General features: G+C 40.6%; 1 protein-coding gene across 5 annotated transcripts; it reads left to right on the top strand.

Moving 5' to 3' along the window:
- Nucleotides 1-8: 8 nt before the first annotated feature.
- RMND1 (required for meiotic nuclear division 1 homolog) lies at nucleotides 9-21,704 on the top strand. 5 transcript variants are annotated; one of them, XM_064169405.1, is made up of 12 exons: nucleotides 9-93; nucleotides 2,832-3,343; nucleotides 7,847-7,955; nucleotides 10,738-10,813; nucleotides 11,157-11,196; nucleotides 14,443-14,543; nucleotides 15,933-16,039; nucleotides 17,947-18,011; nucleotides 18,857-18,933; nucleotides 20,470-20,590; nucleotides 21,173-21,289; nucleotides 21,518-21,704. In XM_064169405.1, exons 2-12 carry the CDS (start codon nucleotides 2,846-2,848, stop codon nucleotides 21,548-21,550), a joined length of 1,344 nt encoding a protein of 447 aa, XP_064025475.1. In that variant the 5' UTR covers nucleotides 9-93; nucleotides 2,832-2,845; the 3' UTR covers nucleotides 21,551-21,704. The 5 variants fall into 5 exon arrangements, 4 of the variants coding, with proteins under 4 accessions (XP_064025475.1, XP_064025474.1, XP_064025476.1 ...); XR_010307994.1 differs by lacking the exons at nucleotides 9-93; nucleotides 21,518-21,704 and adding exons at nucleotides 1,165-1,329; nucleotides 20,689-20,862 and having other exon boundaries at nucleotides 21,173-21,263; XM_064169404.1 differs by lacking the exon at nucleotides 9-93 and adding an exon at nucleotides 1,165-1,329.
- The last annotated feature ends 583 nt before the right edge of the window (nucleotides 21,705-22,287 follow it).

Here is a 22,287-nt window from a genome sequence, read left to right as displayed (position 1 = left end):
GCGGGGCCTGGCGGGCCGCGCGCCCTGGCGGAGCTCGGCGGCGGTGGGCGGGGCGCGGCTCGCGCGGACGGAGCGGTTCGCCTCCTCCCCCAGGTCAGTGCCGGCGTGCGGCGGGAACTGCCTCGCCCCTTCCGCGGCGGTGGCGGCGGGCGGGAGTGCGCCGCGGGGAGGGGGAGGGGCGGCTGCTCATGGTCGTTCCCTGCAGCCTTGGGAACTGCGGCGGCAGCTTAAGCTGGGACAGGAGACAGTATAGCCCCTGCTGGAATATCGAGAGCCTTCCGTGAGCGACGGCTGAGAACGGGGAAGGGGAGGACGGCAGCGTGAATGGTCTGCGGGCGGGGCCTGCCACAGCGCTCACGACCTTGCCCGGCCTTCTCGCTGTTTGTGATCCTGCCGCGAGTGGGAGAGTCCCGCGCCCCCGGCCGTAGGCTGTGTGAGAAGAGACAGTTTTAAGAGGGAGAAAGAACCCTGCCTTGGGAGGGAGTGGGATGATTTCCTGCTCTATCCCCTCCTCCGCCCCTACACTGGCCCTGTCGGAGCAAGAAGGTCATTGGGTCGCTCCCCTGCTTCCCCTTCATACTCGGGTGCTGTGATGCCGCAGCCTGTGAGCTACTCCACCGCGCATTCGGTGTTGGCGCAGCTGCGGCGGAAGCCGAGCGTTAAGGACGGGGAGGCGGGCCGGCTGTGCGGCGGTGCCTTCCCACGGCCGCCAGGGGCGCCCGCTAGCTGGACGCGCCGTGGCGAGGCAGCGCTAAAACGCCTGCACTGCCGTCTCGGCTGGAGTGGTACTGGCTGCGTGCGGCCTGCCCTCCCGATTGGCTCACTGGCGGCCTCCGTCCCGCCCCCGTCGGCAGGCAGCCAATGGGAGTGGGGCTGCGGCCCTCCGCCACGTATACGAGGGGCGGGGCTGTTGCCGCCATCGCTTCCCTCTGAGGCCGGAAGGAGGTGCAGCGCCCTGCTGGCGGGGCCGTGAGGGCAGCGGGGCCGTGAGGGCAGCAGGCCCGCGGCGGCGCACGAAAGGTCTCTCCGCAGCCTTGGGCAGGCAGGACCAGTCTGGTCTGGTCTGGTCGTACATCTTGTTGGCCCAGCCTCAATAAGCTTAGACTCCCGGCTGGAAGGGCAACGGGCGTGAATAAAGCGTGTCTTGTGTTAAGGAGACTGGAAAATAATGTCCAGATTTGTTTCTGCTGCTCAGAGATGGCTTCTGCTTACTCCTGCAGAGAGCTCTTTAGCCCCCTGATTTCTTGCATTGCTCTCTCCTGCACTGCATGGCCAGGTGCCTCTTCTGCTACGTATCTGGCATCGAATCTCTTCGTTGGAATTTAGCCTGTATGATCCCTACGTCCTTGTAACTTGCTGTAACCCCGCTTAGTTACAGAGTCGCTCCTGGGATCACTGTCGTGAAACACGAGAGGTTTTTTGCTAGGAAAGCAGAGATCTACCTGACATTTGTGAGCCTGCTGGTTACCACATGCTGCTGAGACTCTTGACCACTTCGGGTTGCAGTGACAGAGTTTTACAACTCTCGATAATCTCTTGATTATCAAAATCTACACATGTGCCTTGTCCTGGGCGAGATGTTTTTAGTTACCTTTTAAATACAATTTACGTCTAAAAACGGAATAGCAGCTCGTTCTAATAAGTATGCAAATAACAGACTACAAATGAAGAGCATGTAGAGTTGCACTCCATATCAGTTGCTCATTCTGTGTTAGCTGCCCTTTTTTTTCAGTTGGAGAATTCTATGCCTCTTTCATCAGAGTCACTGCACTCACATTAGGTGAGATTTTAGCAGTGTCTTTCCTTTGTTTTCAACTCGCCTGTGTATTCTGCTTGCGCCTAAGTATCTCGGTCCTGATGAAGGGCTGGTTCCACTTGGCACACAATGATTTGTCCTCACAAGACAATGCTTACTCAAACTATTATGTTAAATAATATCAATGCCGAAGATCCTTCTTTCCACGTTTTTTTTTAATTGGCTTTTTTTTCAAGCTATACAATTTAATGACTTTTATTAATTACTTGTTGAAGGTAGATTTTTTTTTGTCATGAGGGAAACGTTTTTGGTTAATAAAAGCAGATGGGGGCGGGGCGTTGGGTCTGTGACATTTCAGCAAGTGAAACACACATCCTGAGGTGTTCTGTTTGCTGTCTGTGAGTACTCTTCAAACGTGTTTGATTAGTTTATACAAGGTAGTGTAAATATAATTTTGCTTTCAGTCTGGAATAACAGAATAAGGACACTGTCACGTTTCTGTCAACACGGGTAGATTTGCAAGCAGGCCTCGTGGTCTCCATTGCACTTAGAAGGACCAAGACCATAACCTGATGAATTTGGCTCTCATTCAGTGCTTGACAGGTGAACTGAGCTGGATCTGTGCCTGGCTGTTTGCAGTGCAGCAGTCTGGGCTGATGCTGATGACATTCCCATACAAATGCATAGTAATCCAATTGTTCTTTTTATTATGCCTGAAATAGTGGTTCACAGAGTTTGATGTCCTGCTGAAGGGGTGTGTGCTTGCTCCAGTAATTTTGCTAATGGAGTTACTGAAAGCACAAACTGCTACACAAAATGAGCAACAGAGTGAACAGATGCCTGTTTGCATATTGACATAGCAAGCAGTTCTATTTCACCATGTTGCAGCATGCAGCTCCATAATGCTTTGATCTTAATTAGAGTATTTCCATAATACTGGGAAAAAAGCTATTTAAGGCCGCTAATGTTTATGTTCTTAACACAGTCAAAGAGGGTATGAGTCACCTTTTAGGTAGGTGAAAATAGTATTTCTTTCCAAACAGCTGATGATTTTACTTCCTTGTTTTAAATCCAGCTCCGAGGGAAGCGATGAGACTGAAATTTCTACACCTTCAGACTGGATCTTTCCGCACTTTGACTACAATATGCCGATGCCAAAGCTTGAATAAACCTGGATGTCAACTAATAAAGCCAGAAAATGAGGTTGACAGAACAGCTTGCAGACCAGCACAATCTTGGAATTTGTATGCTCTGAAAACCCTTTGTTTGACACGTGGATGTGTGCAAGTCAAGAATTGGCAGCTACCCCAAGGAAATGGATCAGCTTTGGGAAAAAATGTCTGTTATCAGCGCGGGGAGATTTTTTTTCCATTCGGGAAGTTTTCTTGTATGGCAGTGACTGAAAATTACAAGCTCAATATAGAGCACATTAAAAAGTTTAGGAACATACCATCAAGATTTTACTCAGTTGTATCAGCTGGCAAAATTATTCCAAAACATGGCAACCAGACAGTTAAGAGGCCACCAAAAGCACCAAGGACCAAGCAGCCGTCCAGAACTAATCAGCCACTACTGTCAGACATGGAGGTAAAGTGAAATTTGCAGAAAATGAATCAATTTAATTTGAATTTAGATTTTTATGAAATGAGCATCGTTTATTTGATGAGTAGGGTTTCATTGTTTACTGTTGGAACTCTGCAGACAAACAAGCTTCATAGAAACTAGTGTGACTGGTATTTTGAAGATAAAATGGAGAGTTAATGTGTAAAAAAAATAGCAGAGGAAAGAGACATGGTTCTTGAAGTGGAAAGCTGAAATCCTTTAAAAATAATTTCAACCAGTGCTCCCAAATTACATCCATTTTGAGAAATAAAGTTTAGCTTTCAGAGTAATTTCACTTTCCTGGTGTTTGAGGCTTCTTTCAAACAGAAATCAAGAGGAAAGTAAATAGTGTAAGGTTTGTATTTAGATTAAATTTCAGATGGGAAACTGAGGTGGAGGCATAGCCTGTGTTACTTAAAGATGGTTCTGTATCTAGAAATAGCACCTTGGTCTCCAGACTTCTACGTCTACAAAGTAACTTCAGCAACAAACTGTTATGGATAAAATGAGATACGATTAAATGGAACCGTGAATACTTGTGAGTTGTTTCTCCTTGAGATAGTTCTTCGCAACCCTCAACAGTAGTCAAGGCCAGACATTAAGCATACCTGAATGTAAAATTTCCAAGGAGAATCCTAATGTCAGAAAGCCTTACTGTTCTCAGGCTAGAACAAAACTGAGTTCCAGGTTACTGTTAGTAAAATAATTGTAGATGAAACTGAAACAAGTATTGTGCTTTCAGTATAGCTTCCACATTGCAAGGTAGGTCTGTTACATGGTGTGCTGAATGTGAGCACAGAAAGTGCCTACTTGTCATCTAAGCTTCTGCTTAATGTTTTCTATGATGAGCAGAAGTTTGCTTTAGCGTAGCACAAAGTCTCCATTGTATATGACTTAATTCCTGTTTCAGTTTTCCTGTTGCTTTGAAAAACGTGAATAGTCCTTCAACACTGTCATTTAAAGTTTGTTGTTCGTGCTCTGACCTTATGTTCACATGTTGCTTCTTTTTGTTGTTGTGTTAGTTTGAGGCAAGTTGGAATGTTCTAGTGAGAGAAATTAGAGTATAGGCTGTGAAAAGGAAACAGTGGTGATGTCTACTTCACTCATAGGCTTGCTGAGGTCTATGAAAACAAGAACATAAACATAGCTAAGAGAGTGGGTCTCAGTCACAGCTGGTGCCTGCACTTTTCTCCCTGGCCTGTCTCTGTGTAACTAATCCTGCTTTCTAACCTCCCTTGCCAATCCCCCAGTCTCGCTTGCATGTAAGGCAAACGCTGGGATAAAGGTAGTTGGATGGAAAGGAGGTGGAAGGGTGGATGGGAGCCCCTCCTGGGGACTCTGGTTTCTGTGAGGGCTGTTGTGTTTCTGTGTTACCTTTAACTTGTGTATTTCTGTATATAGCTGTATATATTGTAAATATCTGCTTGTGTGTTCTGCTAAACTGTAAATATAAAGCTTCATTCCTTAATTTCCAGCTTGGCTGAGTCTAGTCCGGGTGGTTTCGTAAGAGTTCTGAGGGGTGGGTAATTCCCAAACTGTCCCAGTTGAGTGAATTGAAGCAGCAGTTGTGTCAGATTCTAGAGGCTTCTGAATGGCAGCATAGAATGCAAACCATTTGTTTGACATTTTCTTGTATAGGTATGCGAGAAATACGCGTTGCTATGTTAACTTCTCTTTCATTGCGGGGAAATGGAGAAAAGGTTGCCTGAATTAGTAATGTACTTTCTGAGGAAGCTTTCACATGTCAGAATGGACTCGGATCTAGCATAAGCATCTGCTGTTTTTTTAATGAGTCCAGTGTGGTTTTGTCAGACATATAGTTTTGTCTATAGGGGCGCAGACTTTGACTGCAGGCTGACAGTATTTTGGAGTGAAGTCGTTTGTTTGTTTTTTACCTGTGTTTATTTCCCTATATATACATAGCATAAAGAAATACTTTAAAGATGTTGCTGCATTCCGAAAGATGACTGTTAATAGTGCAAATGGAGAAGCCTTGAGGGTTTTTCAGCATGCGGTTACTCTTCTCTAAACCCTGGTGCCACAAAAATAGGTGATCCTGCGTTCCTGCACGTGTGAAGGAATTCAGGCCTTACTGCCAGGGCAGTTAGTTAAGAGCAGGCAGCAGTGTCTTCTTCCCAGTCTGCAGGTGTCCTGAGGGTCTCAATTAGATGAACCTCGGGGATCTCTGGTGCCTTGTCTTCGAGAGCCTGACAATTGACACCTTTCTTTTGTAGAACAATTGGTGAATGAGGTCCTTTCCACCCCTCCCCAGAACTGGCTTTCATGCCTTGTTTATAGGCAAGGTGCTAAGCACCAGCAGTGATAAATGGTTGTAAGACCAGTTTTTCAAGATAGGTGAGTCACTTGAAAGCAGTTAACTGGTTTAGTCAGTCCACTACTTAGTTTAGTTGATCTTACAAGGTCTGCATGAAAAGCTCCCGAGATAATTCTTAATGCTGTAGCCATATAGCACAGAAAAGGCTTGAAATTAAGGATATAGTACTGACGACAGTTAAGCTAAAGAATGATCCCTGTGGTGACAGAAGGATTTAAATTGATCCTATACTTTATCTTTCTTAATTTTGTTGTGTGCTTAGAGAGAAAGGGATCGGCTATGGCGAAGTATGGTTCCATGAGCCTGTCCGATTGTTCGCGGTGTGGAGCTGTTGAGGTACTAAGAATGGGGAGCTGTTGTGGTGTCCTGAATAGAATGTCAATGAAGCCCTAACTGGGGGCAGAAAGGAGGGTGTGAGTAGCTGGGTGTGAGTAGCTAGTACCAGTGCAGATCTTGATTCTGGGGTTTAAGTTTTGTAGAAGAAAGCGATATAGCAGAAAGCATGGCATTAAAGTCAGTGGGCCACTTGTTTTAGGATTAGACACTGGAGCATGGACTTTTTGGTTATACCTTTACCAACCGTTATGGGATCTTTAGACATGTAAAGTGGCAGTGGACACATAGCTCAAATGTCTTGGTCTCAGATTACACACGATCTAAATGTTCCACATCAGAACGATTTTAGTAAAATCTTAAGTGAAAACAATACGTTGTGTAAAACAAAACAAACCAAGCAAGCAAAACCAAACAAAAGCCACACCAAACCCAAACTAGTGGCCATCCAAAATGTTATTTCAGGCATGTAGTATGAGCAGAAAACTGGTTCTAACCGAATACAAAGTCAGGAAACGCAGTTCTGTTCCACTGTCAACTCCTCCTTACAGCACAGTCATGGAAATACACCTACAGAATTGCTCTCTGAACGCTGTAATTCTGAATTGTATTTTGTGTTAGCGATCCCTGAACTAAGATGATGTGTAAGCAGAGCTTTGGAAATTGGAGAAGAACGTTAACATCTGAAAAAAGGGTTTCCATGTGTGATCGTGATTCTGATGACTGCCTGCAGGCCCCGGGGACTACAACAGCTTCTTAAGTCTTGCTGTTTGATAGTGTCTGAGTGCTGTGAAAATAGAACTTGCTTATAAGTTCAAGTGTTGTGTGGTTAGAAGTGCTTACAAATGAGAACAGCTCTGGTGCTCGTCTGTTATTAGTTACGTTCTCACTTGTAGTTATAAAAAGCTGGGAAGTGACTGATCCACAGTGAGATACTTTGCTTTCTGGATATCTTCCACTACGAAACAATGTTACCATGGAACTTATGTGGTATCAGAGCAAACAATTATGTTTGAAGCTGGTAGTAGAATTTGTAAATCAATTTATTATGACTTGTGACTATCTGATTACTTTTCCATGCTTGAGTCAACCTTATAGCAAGTCTGTATAATTTTTAGAATTGTTTGAATGTGGCAGTTTAGTTATTTAAGATGGTGGAATATTGACACAAACTTTAGCTGTCGTATGCTGTTCGCCTGTGGTGACACCCTGTTGTGTGGCCAGATTCAGCACAGGGGACCCTGTAGATCTACAGCACCTTCAACTGGCCTGGAAGACCTGTCACTTTCAGTGCTGCAGTGTTACGCTGGCTCATATCCCACAAGCTACCTGCACAGTGAGTTTTCTGCACGGTGGAACACAATGTTTGTAGTTGGAACTTCTGCTTGATAAGCAGACTGGGATTGCTGAACTCTATTTTTAAAATACAGATGTTAAACCTGGTCTTGAGGGTGCCTTCATTTTGGAGGTCAGCTGAGTGTGGCAAAAACTGTAGGATGGGAGAGCAGTAGCAAGTCTGTACTGTTGAAGCATTGGATTTGCCTTCCTGGAAGAAAGATTCTTTTTGCGGCTTTATCGCTACATGTTTTGGTGTGACTTACTCGTGCGACCTGGTTTCATCTCAGTCTGTGATTTGCTTTCCCACTTAACTGCTGAAGCAAGTAATCTTGTTAGTACTTGTACATCAGGTAGCATGGCAACAAAATTGCTTAGAATGAATGAGAAAGGTTACTTTCCTGGGAAAATTGAGGCAAACCATTGTCATATGAACATCTTGCTTCAGCCTTGCCCTAACTCAGATCTTTATTCCTTTGATACAGAATCTGATGCAGTGCACAGCCTTTGCAACAGCAGATGAGTATCATCTTGGTAATCTGTGTCATGACCTGACTTCACATGGATATGTTGAAGTAACAAGTTTGCCTAGAGGTAGATTTTTGAAACATACTAAAAAGCAATATAATACCTTGGGAAATGAATTATGGGTGAGGTATATAATTTTATCAATTGATGTATTCTTATTCTAATACCCTGGAGTATATCATACTGCCTATAAAAATACTGCTTTGCTTAAAAAGTCCTTATGTCTAAAAACCTCCACAACTAAACCCTCTAGAATAGCACTGTCAGCACTTGCTGTTATGTTACACTAGTTTTTCCCAAATTACAGTTACACTAAAAAAATCCTGAAAAAGTGGATGCATGGAGGAAAAAGACATTTTGACATTTTCTGATACAAAGAATTTCTGTACCAATTTACTAACTGAAAAAAATCTGGACGTTTTCTTTAGTTAATCTTTCAATAATGTGGTACTGTAGTGCATCAGCTATCAAAAACATTTGCTATTTGACATGTTGCATCTTCCTTCCATATCCACACCTCTATTAATGGAAAGGAAGGCGAGCAAGAGAGAATCTTGATGACTACATGAAAAGATTCAGGCATAAATGCCTAGCTCTAGTAAAGAGAATGTAGATGATACTTTTCTTTAATTGGGCCAAATATATTCTAGCAGTTTTTGAGTGCTTCATGTAACTGGGCTTTGCCTAAATAATTGGTTCTGGTTCACACACAAAGTATCTGAAAACTTGGGAAAGAATGGCCTGGATGTAGCTTATGTAGCAGAAATACACTCCAAGAGAAGAACAAATGGAGCATTTTATAGTTTAAGGAAACTTAAGGCCTAGATCAGCTGTGATTTTCTTAAGTGTGTAGTAGAATGTTGGTGGGTTGGTTTATTGAGCTCACAGATTATACTAAGATAAGAGATAGTGTTTAGGGGCATTGTAGTGAAGATTATCAAATATGTCTGCTCTCAAACGGTTAACAATCCAAGCGCAGTAACAGTCCCATGAGTCTCTTTCAAACACATGCTTTACTAGTGATTGTCTTGCTCGGAAAGATGAACTTTGAAAGACAAGGTGCTTTAGAGCACAGACTTCATGTTCCTTGTGTTAAAACTAACACTGTTTTTACCGGTGTTGGGATAGAAACTTCACACAACCCCCAGCATGACTGTGAACAGTAAGGCAACTGTTGCTGTTGTGGTTGTCTTACCCTTGGAGTGTGGCGTTGCCCCTTCTTTCATTTCTTTATGGTGTTTAGCAAAAGTTTGGAGGAAGTAGTGATGAGAGGATGTTGGATTATGCCAGCAGATCTAATGTGTTTTGGTGATTGGCTTGTGCATATAGCAGTGGTTGATTTACCAGTAAAACTTAGAAAGTAAAAAAATATTAGCACACAGAAATCTACGTTGGCAATTACTGTGTGGATTTGTCACCTTGTAGTGTTCTATTATTGGGTTTGACCTCTTTAAAACCATTTTGGATGCAGATCCTGTACCTCTACTTAAAATGGACCAAATCCTTTTCAGTTGTGTGTGATTTAACTGGAGGGGATTAATAAATATAAGGGTGATGTTTGAAAAGGAAAATGAGAAAATGCAGACAAATGTTTCTTCCAGGTGAACTCAGACTTCAGACTCAGAACTTGATCTAGTGATTCATCAAATAATGTGTTTCTGGGCTTGAATAGTAAGTGTAAGAAAAGTCTTTAACAGACCAGCTGTGTGGTCTCATTTTGGGTATTAGCAAAAGCATATCCAAAACCTGGTCATTTCTCTGCGCTACCTTAGTTTACCTTTATGGCTTGAGCAATAAAGCAGAGAGTAGACTTTGTACATAGGCTGAATTTGATGCAGTCAAACTTAGGATCTTTTTACTAAGAGGCTGATTTTTTTTTTAAGGCTTATAGATGTTTGGTCCTGGGAAATTTCTCTTTGCAGAGTGTCACTTTATAGTAAGTTGGGGGTTTTGCTGGTCTAGTTTCCACTAATTTTGCAACAAAATGAGTCATGCTGGAAAGGAACTTTTTGTTTTGTTTTGTTTTATAACTACATCAGGAATTCTAAAACTTTATATTAGCAAGTAGTAGTACAGTGGAGCAGACTCATCAGGAAGGAAAAAATCCTGTTTGAGAACCCCACATCCACATTTTATAAGTTTTTGGGCATTCCTCTTCAACTAGCTCAAGTATGATCCTTTGCAACAAATGCCCATTAGCAGTTGAAGTACCACAGGCACATTTTTGGAGCTCTTCAGTTTAATGTAAAAAAACATTACAGAAAAAAACAAAACCAGTTTGTGTACTCTGGTACTGTTCTGCGATGCCCAAGAAGCACTGAAAGGTACACTTCAGAAACACACTTCTGATCTGAAGGAAAATACAGGTTTACCCTCTCCTAAAGTTTCTGACAGTCAAAACAAAGTCAGCATAATTTTACTACAGACTGGTCCCTTACAGTGGAGACATGCTTTCTGGGCAAGCACATTGAATAACAATTTGTCTACATTTCTGGGCAACTTCCATAGCTGATTCCTGTGTCCAGCTGTGTATTATCTCCTGGTTATTTTCTGTGCCCTGCATCGCTTTTCCCATAAGTCTTTTGTTCTTCAAAACTGTTACAATTCATGAACTAAAGATTCCAGTGAAGTTCTGGAATAGTGGCCCAGTTTGTCTAGAATATGACACTTCAGAGAAGCAGTGTAGGTTTTGATACTCTAGTTGTTTCTTGGCAAACTTTTCCATGAGAAAAATAAAGTACAGGACTGACATATTAGCATGTAATTGTTGAACTGAAGTTAAATCCTTATAGCTGGTCTGTTTAGAAATTTCACTAATACTTTAATTGTTTCACTTATTTCAAACTAGATGCTGCAAATGTTTTGGTGATGGGTACTGAGAAATCTGCAAAAGATAATGATCCTGGCATGATTTTTTTCTTCAGGTAAGCTATAAATCATGCCCCAGACTTACTTTATTAATAGTAGTGGGGTGAAAAAAGCAGTGCAGCTTGCTAGATGGTTGCATCATATTACCTCATAAGAGGCAAGGAGTCCAATCAGAATTATTGGGGAAAAAAAAACCAAACCAGAATGACTTTAGTAGTTAAAACCCTCTTACATTCTCAGATTTGTTTTTTATCAAAGTATGGTTAAAAGGCTACCATTATACAGGTTTTGTGAAGACAACATTAAGTTTTTTGGTTCAAAATGACAAAAATTACCACTGTTCAATTTGAGTATTTTAAACCAGTGAAGTTACACCTCAGCTTTTTCTTGAATTCACAGGGAAGGGGCTGTTGTGTTTTGGAATGTGGAAGAGAAAAGTGTAAGTAAAGCAAAATTATTTGTTAAAACCTCATAGTCAGATGTTTTCGTCAGTCCCACAAAGCTCAGCTTCTTTGGAAGCTTGGGTGTCTCCGTGAAGGAAAAGGATTGATTCTGTCCTAATGAGTGCAGGTGCGTGCCTGCTGCTGCCCTCGTGTGTGGGTTGCTGATGCGCCACCTTTGAAACTTGTTTTCTGCACAAAGTGAGCAAATACACGTGTGACATACAAAGTGGCCAAGGATCTGAAACCTTAATCTGGTGATTCTGAGAAAAAGGATATTCTTGCTACTCTACACCCTGAGGAAGCAGATCAGAAAAAACAGGCATGGTTGGTTGAGAAGCAACAGAAAATGTGTGAGAAGTATCATTCTGTTCCATTCACGTAAAAACTGTTAAAACCTCATGTCTGGCTAACTTTCAAGGAAACAAAGTTTGTAAACAGCTTTTTGGTTTGTGTGTCTGCTAGATTCCTGAAGGAAGATTTCTACTTGGTGGCATAATTATTAAAATATGTTGGTATTGAAATTGCCCCTGAGGGTAATTTGTTGCTCAGACATACCTATTTTGATTACTATGTGATTGTTTGGGGTTTTTTTAATCTTTGTTAATGTGCTTAAATAGAACTGGATTCTAGATACAAAAAGAATCAAACTCATTTGTAGGCAGAGTCTGTGAAATTAAATGGTTTATTGAAAAGGTGATACTGAAATACAGAGAGGATTTTCATCAACATAAGGGAAACACAAAGCTGTTGTTCCAGACAAACAATTTCTGGATCTGAGCTCACTTTTTCTGTTTCAGACCTGAAGTGTTCCTGACTTCCTGTCTGGTTTGGGGGGGGTTCAGTATATCAGCAGATCTAAAAAAATATACTATTTCTCTCTTACAATCTTTCCTGTAGCACACTTAGGATGCTATGGCTGTAGCTACACTACTGATCCACAGGTATTACTAAAGACTAACTCCTGTTTGTTCTTATGAGCTGGGCACCCCTACCCACTCTTGTAAAATCTCATTCTGTTTACATGTTTAAGTACCTTTGAAAACTGGAGACCATGTTTTCTTTGTCACTACTAGTAATTAGTTGGTCCCTTAACAGCTTTACTTACAAAGGAGGAGAAAGACTGCCTCATTCTGCTTATTGAAATCACAGTCAAAAGTTTGAACTACCAAACAGTTTGCTGAAATGGAGGCATTTTTAGGCGTGTTTTAATGAACTGAAATAAACAAACCAACAAACAACCCCCCAAAGTTTCTGTAGAACAGAAACTGACAGTAATTCAGTAAAACAGAACATAGTGAATCATTGTAAATGGACAAAATTGCTTTTTACAAGTACTCCAGGATGACTATTAGGAGGAGAAAAACTTTTTTTAAACTAATGGATGCTTAATGGAAGAAGTAATAACTACAGACTGATCATGGACAGAAATTTAAAATGTCAAATACTGGCTTCAGATAGTTGAGTGAAGAGATTGTGCAGCAGCTTCCCCCACCAAATACAGCAAGGGCAAAAGGCAAAACTAGCTTTGAGGTGGATTGTCATCTGTTTTTTTTTTCTTCAAAAAGAAGTTTTGTGATGTGATTTCCTGTAATAGAGTTTGCATTTGGTGAATCCATCTGTGTGCATTGAATACACTGTGCCACAGGTAGTCCCTGCTACAAAACTCTGGTATCAGGCAGGGGAAGCCTCTGTATTACTCTGACTAGACAAAAGAAAGCTGCCACCAAAATACATTTCCTTACTACCCAAAGCAATGGAAGAACTCTGAAAGTAGGCACATCATAATACATACAAATTTCACAGCATAGGTTATGGTCTGGAAAGCTGTGTTCTATCTTGCTGTGTACTGGCCCTGAGAAGCCTGAGCTGGCTTGTAGTTCTGAAGGGAATGTTACTAATGTCATTATTACTATATTAGTAATGACTTTACAAAGCCAGGTAGAGCACCTGGATCCAAGAGAACATGCTTTTAAAGTATGACATGCAACACCATGGACTGGCTATTAAATCTGGTATTGTTTTAGTGGGATTTGCATTGCTGAGATGTCCCTGCATACCACATAGCTGGTTGACTGACCTGTCAGACCCAACAGCTCAGACCTTCCTTGCTCAAAAACTGAAAACTGTTGGAAAAAAAAGGAATATAAAAGAAACATAAGACTTGGAGTAGATGACAGATACCAGTCATGCTAATATTAGATTCAGAATTATGAAACAAGCACTTGCACCTGTAGATTTAGTGAAAAATGTTACTATGTCTTACATAGCATTACCAAATGTTCTGAAAGCAATGAAGAAAATCCCCCTAACAGGTAATCCAGTACATTTTCCTAAGAGTACCTAACCTGGAAAACACATTTCATAGACAATTTACTAGCATACTATTTTGCAGTAAAAGGCTAGCTGTTACCTATTCGTTTGAAGAGAGTGTTTTAAGTCTTATTTACAGAAGATTCTCCTCTAAAGAATTTAGTGTATCCTATCTGATTTTTCATTGCCTGTTGTGTAGCTAAATGCCTTCTAAAAATCTGTAGGCAAGCTTTTTTTCAGGTGAGAAATTGTTCTAATTGCCAAATTATTTTTATAAGGGAATACTTGTGTTTCTTTTTATGAGGAATCCTAAGACAGATGTCAGAGGAGAAAGGGTTCTTTCTTCCTTTATCTGGTTTTAGTGTGCTTGAGAATAAAATGACAAATTTTATTGCAATTTCTGCAAGTAAAATTGCGCATTTAAGTGTCTACAGGCTTGAATGTGAGAAGCTGAAACCATTTTTTACAGATTTCTTAGTGGTAAAGGGTTTCTGTAATGTAACCCAGTCTCTGGTAGCTGAAACCAAAGCATTGATTTTAGCAGCAAACTATTATTTTTGTTACAAACATCCATCTGATGTACTTTAAAGATTTCATTTCCACATTCAGACACCCACCAAAATCTTCTGCTGCTCATTGTTGTAATATTGAACACATCTGCATTGCTTTCACTGCTGCTGTGGTTAATCCTTGCTTCCTTTTATAAGTGCAGACATTAAATGGTATTTTAGTCTGCACAGAAACAAAATCTTCCAGACAGCTACAGAAAACTTCAGCAATAAACTGTATAATCACTTCATTACTTAACACACCACTCATCGTTATTTAAATAACTTCAGCATCAAAGTTGCATTCATCAACTTAGTGTATGTGTGAAGTCTTGGAAAAGTAACTGTGTGTTAACTGTTCCTGTGTGCAATTGCCTTTCTTAGATGAAGAGTATCATGCAAGTACTAGAACAGCACGAAATTCAGCCATATGAAGTTGCATTAGTCCACTGGGAGAATGAAGAAATTAACTACAGAATAGGAGAGTGAGTATCTTCAGGCACCATCTCTATAAAACCTAATAGACACCTAAAACAAAGTCAAGCAAAATCAACTAGTAAAAGTATACTTGTCCATGGTCTTTTTTCAAATGACTAAGCAAGAAGACAGAAAATCTAAATTGTCAAATTTTGCTGCACTGCTAAACTTGCAGGAAATGGCTTTAGTGCAGTAGATGATATAAATTATGAAGCTCTCTATGCCCACACAACTGAACATGTTCTTCAGCAATCATAAGCTATGTACCTCACAGAAAAGCTCTACTGAGACAAGCCTGATTTTTAAAGAGCATTCTCTGCATGAACTTTCTTTAGCGGTCTCTGTGTTCATATACAAAGATGTAGTTCTTCACATATTTCACTTCCTAGGACTGTTTTAACTTGAATATTGTGGAATGATCATAGAAACATAGAATGGCTTAGGTTGGAAGGGACCTTAGGTAGACATCATCTACTCCAATGTGCCTGCCATGGGCAGGAACACCTCTCAACTAGAGGTTGCTCAAGGGCCATACAACCTGGCCTTGAACACCCCCAGGGAGGAGGTATTCACAGCCTCCCTGGGCAACCCGTTCCAGAGTCTCACCTGGCAAGTAAACCTGGCACACTGTCTTGCCTAATTAAATAATGTTTTTCATTATGGGGAGCAGACAATCTAAGGAAATATTTCTTAATGTAAAATATTAAATAATTTATCTGTGGTTTTCCTACAGCACTGAAAAACTACTCCTAGACAGGACACTGTGACACTAAGAACTGAGCTAGTGAGGTTGATACTTAAGTCAGCCTGGTAAGAGGACAGGTTTGGCAATTTGCTTTTTTCTGGCCATTTGGAAACTGCAGTTACTATGCAGTTCTGTAATTTGATATTCTTGAGTTATTCCATTGTGTTTATTCAAGTTTCATACTGAAATCGGCATGATAAATTGAATGACTTTCATGGCCCCTATGCAAGAGAAGTTTCAGGGAAAGAAACATCATAGCAGGGAGTGATGTTGATAAAAGTGACAGATGAAAAGTAAAATAGAAACAGAAAGATAATAGAGGAGACAGCAGGGGAGAGTCCAGCATCCTGCTTACTCTGAATTATCTGTATGTATATAGCAATGCTGCAGTTACCATCATAGCTTGCTGCAGTTTCATTTGAAACTAGACAATCTGGTCATGTTAGTCTTAGAGGAGGAACTAATTTGCCTTTGTCAGGTTGAACATGAGTAAAATGTAAGGATAGGGAAGACACCCATATAGATAGGGCATGCTTTACAAATATACATCTATATATACATAAACCAACTTTGCTTGCATTGGTTATTGTTCTTTGGATATCCCTTTGCCGGTGGCCTAGTCAATGAAGACACTTCAATCCTGTTTTAACAGAGGTCAGTCAAAGCTTCATAAAGGAGAAATCTTGTTAAACTCTGAGCTGGGTAGTGATGAAGTTGTTCTGCAGAAATTTGCCTTCTCTAATGCCCTTTGTCTTTCTGGTAAGTTAATATTGTTTGTAATATCATGCTATGCTACAGATTCTGTGAAATGTCATTAGAAATGCAGCTTGTACAGTGACACAGGAGAAGGCTCAGTGCCTGCTTTAGGCAAACTGTGTCAAGATTGATTGTGCTTCAGTGGGAGGATTAATTTTTAAAACTTTGACCTTGTTTTCTCTACATTTGAATTGCATCATTCTATATAAAGATGAACAAAGCACATTAAAAACCATACTTAAAAGATACACGTTCTATGAAGCATCCTGTTCCCCACCCTTAAGAGCTGTTCTAGGTAGGATAGCAATGAGTATAGACTCCATTACTGCAAACCTGTCAGTAACCTCAGGTATCCTGACCTGATTTCCTCTAAGCAAAAAAAGGTGGATGCCAGCTAAAGAAATAGAGCAGTGATTCCTAGCTAAGGAGATGTACCAGTATCATACAATTGGAGATGTGGACCAGATTCACAGATCGTATTTCTCAGACTTAATAGCCCTGGCGGGAGGCAGCAGGAAACACTGGGAAAAAGGCTCAGTGGTGCTGCTGCTTGAGGAAATAGACCTCTTTGCTGTTTCAGACCTCAGATAAGGTGGGAAGCTCAAGTAGAAGCTTTCAGCATTAAGGACATCCTTCAAAAGACCTTCAGAGGAGATCTGGTCTGTCTAGTGCCTCTACTTTTAGGGTCAGTTACAGGATTCCTGTAGTAATTGGGAAGTGCGCTTTTAAACAGGAGGACAGAAATGCTTATTTTTAAAATGATACCTAATTGATCAAGGAGTGAGTGTCAGAGGAAGAGCTATTGAGGAAAAAAAGGGTTTCGTTTTCTGCAGTTGTACTGTTCATAAAGCTACTGCATGGAAGAGTAGCTTCCACATAGAGCAAGAGATTTATTTCCAGGAGACAACTGTTACCAATTTACGTTAGTGCAATACATGCACAGCATAAAAAGGAAAACAAACCAGTTTGGTAAGGTTCAGTAAAAATAAAGGATGCAAGTATAGCCTAAGTCAAATTTTATGGCACAGCAGAAACCAACTTGTGTCAAATATTCAGTGATAGCTGAAATGCCTGTTGGCCAAATTAAATGTCAGTGTCCCAACTACAAGATACCTTTGATTATTACCACAAGACAATTCATTCTGGCAACTAAATCTTCCCTTATCATTTTTTCTGAGTGAACAGTGTTAATGTTTGATCTGTTGCTACTTCATTCTTGTCTGGCAATCTGCATAAAGAACAATGGCCCAAGTTATGTCATTTATTGTATAAAGACCTTTCCTGATATAACGGGAATTTGTGTTGCCATTACCTCTGCTGAACATCTTCCACAGGAGAGAAGTTAGGTTTTCAGTAAACTGTTCACCTGAAAACAAAAGAGGAGATTGCTTAAGTTTGAATTTAGCTTCAGCAAGTGCAGGTGGTTCACCTACACAACTTAACTGTCTATCGTTTGAAAATGCTGCATCAAATACTTGACAAATAGAAAACGAGAGTTCTGCAGGACACTAGAGATGCAGTGGAGACTTCTGAGAGGCATCACATGAATTAAGCTCAACTCCATCACGGCTCATTATCTGCAGCCTCCTTGGAATGTAGTTTCCAAAGGCTTTGTACCTATGCTAGAGCACTTAAACACACAACTGTGGAGATGAAGCAGTAACTCTCCTGGGTCATTTGGAGAAGGGAGCTGTGCCCAGGGTGGTTTTGCATGCAGGTATATCACTGCCCAACCCAGATTTGTCTGCAAGTTTATGAACACTGATTATGTGCGTTCCACGACAGTAATACTGACAGTAACCTTGCTGCAAATAAGTTTGTGTGTATCAGTGTGTATTGAAGCAGCATGGTGGCAAATTTAAAGTTAACCATTACTTGAAAGCATGCTCTTTCTCACCTCTGTGTTGCAGTAAAGCTGGCCATTTGGGAATCACTACTGGATAACTTTGTGGAATCTATTCAGTCAATTCCAGAGGTGAGGCTTTATTTGTACCTCTCCCCTCCTTTTTTTCCCTGCACTTTGTGTAAGATCAGTGGGATGCAACTGAAGAAATGTAAAAAGCAACTGAGTGCTTAACGCATTTAATGGTAAAACCATCAATGTAGAGAAGCTCAGAACACCTGCAAAGTGATGGATCAGGAAACTATCAATCTTTAAAGGGTTAGGAGTGGGATTCTGCATTAGAATAACATTTCCCCCTCCTGTGCCACTGTCATCTGCCACTGTGGAATGTCTATGCATAACAGAACAAGCAGCATTTAAAATCCTGGCTAAACACAGCATGTGGCTGCTTGGGCTGGAAGTAATGCACTTCAACTTGAACATAATGGAGAGTCTGAGAGAAATACTTAATTGACAGTTTCACGAGGCTTAAATTACAAAGGTTTTATTATGGTCCATATAAAAATGAGATTCGTAGGGTTCAAAAAAATATTTTTAAAGGGAGTAATCAGTAATGCATTGTTTATTTTAAAGGCTACAGAAAGGCTAAGTAGTGGCAAGGTTAAAGAACATTATCATGACTAAAATAATAGAAAGAACAAACAAATTAGCTCCTGCTCAGGAAATCATTCATAGAAACGCTCCAAGATTCTGTTTAGATACTGTTGATTTACTCAGATTTATGGGAAAACCTGGATGACTAGTTGCATGGTAGTACTCGTACATGGCACTAAATAAGCAAAACTCAAATGTTATCTAGTATGGTAAGCATTCAGACTTTAACTCATGTACATACTTCAGGTGGTAGAACTCCAGACTTAACTAACGGTGCATGCTGAGCTCCTTGATCAAGCAGTGAAAACCTTGTTAATTTGCAGATACTAAAGTCACGAAGGAAGGTAAAACTGTCTCATGCAGATGTAATGCAAAAAATTGGAGAACTCTTCGCATTAAGGTAATTTTTTCTTCTTGTTACACCCAAGACATTCTATTGCACAGAACTTAAAGATTTTGGGCATGATACAAAAACTAGAATAGAATTGGTTTGGTTGAAAAAGAACTTGAAAGATCATTGAGTCTAACCATTATATATAATTCTACCAAGTCTGAATACACAAGAACTTACACTGAACAACAGGAGGGTGGGGCAAGGGGCACTCCTTCAACCTTCTTTTGTTCAAAGAGGGACAGGAAAATATCTAGAGAGTCTGAGGGCTATGAGGATGATGACGGGACTGGAACCTGGGGTTCTTTGTCCTGGAGAAGACTGAGAGGGGATCTTAGCGATGTTTACAAAGATCTGAAGGTTGGGTGTCAGGAAAGGGCCAGTCTCTTCAGTGGTGTCATGTGATAGGCAAAGGACAAGGGATACAAACTGGAACACATGAAGTTCCAACTCAGCACAAAAAAAAACTTCTTTACTGTGAGGGTGATGGAGCACAGGAACAGGCTGCCCAGAGAGGTTATGGAGTCTCCTTTAGAAAACCCATCTGGTATTCCTGTGTGGTCTTGCCCTAGGTTATCCTGCTTTGGCAGCGAGGCTGTACTCAATGATCTCCAGAGGTCCCTTCCAACTCCTACCATTCTGTGAGACTCCCTGCAGTCTACATTAATTATAGAGCCCACTGCCTCATCATTCACACTATGGCATTTCAGCTGCAGAGGCAGTAAGCAGCATATTGTAAATGGCAAAATGCTACACTCTTTTCCTATGTTGAGCAACACAGGTCTCGTAACCAGTCACTAGAGGATATTGGAAGATGCAAGGTATATCAGTAGCAAGGACAGGAGTACATAGAACTCTAACTACATCCTAGAGTTAGTAAAAATTTCTGAGAGTTCTGTTCTTCCCTTGACTTACTCAGAAGCCACTAACACATAGTATGAACTTACTGTTTTTTCTCTCCCTTCTCAAGTAAAAAATGGGCCATTCATACTTAAATATTGGCTTTTAGATCCCTATTTAAACTACTATTCAGTAACAAGCAATGGTGTTAAGTGTCCAGAGATTTATGTGAGGAGCAGGTTCATAGTGGGAGCTTTTAGTCTTTAAGATAAGGCAATAGCCTGGCTATGAAGGTATGCTATGCTTGCATATCCAACATGTAGTAGCAGTCACACTTAAAAGTTATATGATACAAGCAAGCTGTTAAGGAGCTTCCCAGTAATTTTAGTTCAGCTTCAGCAAGCTACTAGTCAGGATGTCTCTGCAGATATCAAAAGTTAAGGAAGGTAATGAGGGGGACAGTGGTGCCATAAAGTAAAAGTCATTTATGCTCAGAATTGTTACACAGTACATTATTCTCAGAGTAAGTTTCAGGAAATGTGACAAATTTGTAACAATTGCTACAGCTTTACTTCTATTATGAAAGGAAATTCATGTTTTACTTCAAATGACTGCAAGTTTTTCCTGTTTAATTGCTATGTAAACACTTGCTCATATAATCACCAAAAAGAAGTCTGTACTACTGTAGTACCCATTCTTTTTTAGACATCGTATAAATCTGAGTTCAGACCTGCTAATAACACCTGACTTCTACTGGGATAGAGAAAAACTGGAAGAGCTTTATGACAAGACTTGCCAATTCCTTAACATTAATCGCAGAGTTAAGGTAGGTGTCCTACTGTTCTGAGACTTTTCCACACGCAGATCAGCTGTCTGGCTCAGCAGGGTTACAGACTACTGCATGAATGTCTGTTTTAATTGCAGAATTATGTGCACAAAAACGAGCTTAAAAAACTGAGATGAAAAGCAGCCTTCTTACTGATGTGACCAGTTCATTGAAGGGCAATGTAATGCTTGCTGCTGAAGTGGAATAAGGACAAAAACTACCTCTTCTAGTGGTCCAGTAACCTTAAACATTGCTACTTACAAGGCTTTCCAGTAAGCTGCCTGTTCTTTTGCTTCCACCTGTTCTCATGAATAGATACCACCCAGAAGCTGTTTAACACCTGCAGATGCGTATCCAAGTTTGAATTAACTTGTGCGAGCCTACCAAAGTAAGAGGCTCGTTTATACTGAAGCTTCTGTTCTTCACATGTGTTGCCTTCCAGGACTTCCTGTTCTTCTGCACGAGTACTAACACCTGTCTGGTTCTGTTCTGTGAGCCCTTCTGTGGATTGTGTTCCTTTATTTAGTGACTTCATTCTACCTACAGAGTTCAAATTTGCTGTATGCTTGGAATCTCTTGCAGGTAATGAATGAAAAGCTTCAGCACTGCATGGAGCTGACAGACCTCATGCGAAATCATCTGAATGAAAAGCATGCTCTGCGCCTTGAGTGGATGATAGTAATACTCATAACCATCGAGGTTGGTGGGCCTTTTTCCACTATCACACTGAAAACATCACAAATGCAATTTATAGACTTCGTAATTTGAGAATGGAGATTTTGTTAATGTTATGCACTGTACGAAGGTCTGTGCAAGTAACTTCTGAATTGCAGGTACAGTTCTTTTTCAGATCATGCCACTTACAGTATAGGCTATCCTAAGGATTATTAAGTAAATGTTCCTATTAATGTTTTTGTTGTTCTACAGGTTCTGTTTGAACTAGCAAGGGTAGTTTTCTGATGACAGAAGAAACTCAGTACGAAGACTGACAAAACCATAAAGAGCACATGGCCCAGAAAATTTCTGTCTATAATACGCTTTTGGGAAATACTGGAATTGTGTCTCCTGATAACTACATACATCTGCTACTCAAATAAATTTTAAAATAATTAAATTTATTAGCCTGTGAACATTATTCCCAACTGCTGTACTAGAGAAGTTTTAGTCTATGAACATGCTAATGTAAAGCTGAAATACTAATGATGCATCTGTAGAGTGTCTTTAGTGAGTAGGCCCAGGTACATGTAGGGCTGATTCCAGCCAAGATTTAGCTTTGTCTTCATAATAAGCAAGGACAGAAGGATGGATCTCTTCTGTGCTGGCTATTAATTTGGGCAAGGACTCTGCTACCTTGTTCATTTAACAGTTGAAGCCAAGTACTTTAGCTACTTCATGTATTTCTGACCCATTATGACATTTTCCCTCATTTCCCCCAGCTCCTCAAGGAGCTGTGACACTGTCCCAAGCTTCTTGGAAACAGCACTACTTCTTATTCTCTTTAAGTTACATGGCATAACTAATATACCTGGCAGATACATTTAATGTTATGTTCTACATCATCACCAAGAATGCACTTACTTAAAAGGTATTTATATGAAAGGAGAACTAGCTGCCCTTCATCAGAGGTCATGGGAAGTTGCAGCAGAATGGTGAACTAAAATAAGGTTTATAAATTTTCTCTATTACTAGGCTGTCCA

Source organism: Pogoniulus pusillus, chromosome 31, assembly GCF_015220805.1.
Source record: "Pogoniulus pusillus isolate bPogPus1 chromosome 31, bPogPus1.pri, whole genome shotgun sequence".
Lineage (NCBI taxonomy): Eukaryota > Metazoa > Chordata > Aves > Piciformes > Lybiidae > Pogoniulus > Pogoniulus pusillus.
The sequence above is the reverse complement of the archived record's forward strand: the minus strand, read 5'-3'. Positions and strand labels throughout refer to the sequence as shown.

Excerpts from the sequence above, each read along its gene's own strand:
- RMND1 (XM_064169404.1), top strand. The coding sequence starts at position 1,269 with ATGGCCAGGTGCCTCTTCTGCTACGTATCTGGCATCGAATCTCTTCGT. Across the intron at positions 16,040-17,946 it reads TAATGCCCTTTGTCTTTCTG|TAAAGCTGGCCATTTGGGAA; the intron begins GTAAGTTAATAT and ends TCTGTGTTGCAG. Across the intron at positions 18,012-18,856 it reads CTATTCAGTCAATTCCAGAG|ATACTAAAGTCACGAAGGAA; the intron begins GTGAGGCTTTAT and ends GTTAATTTGCAG.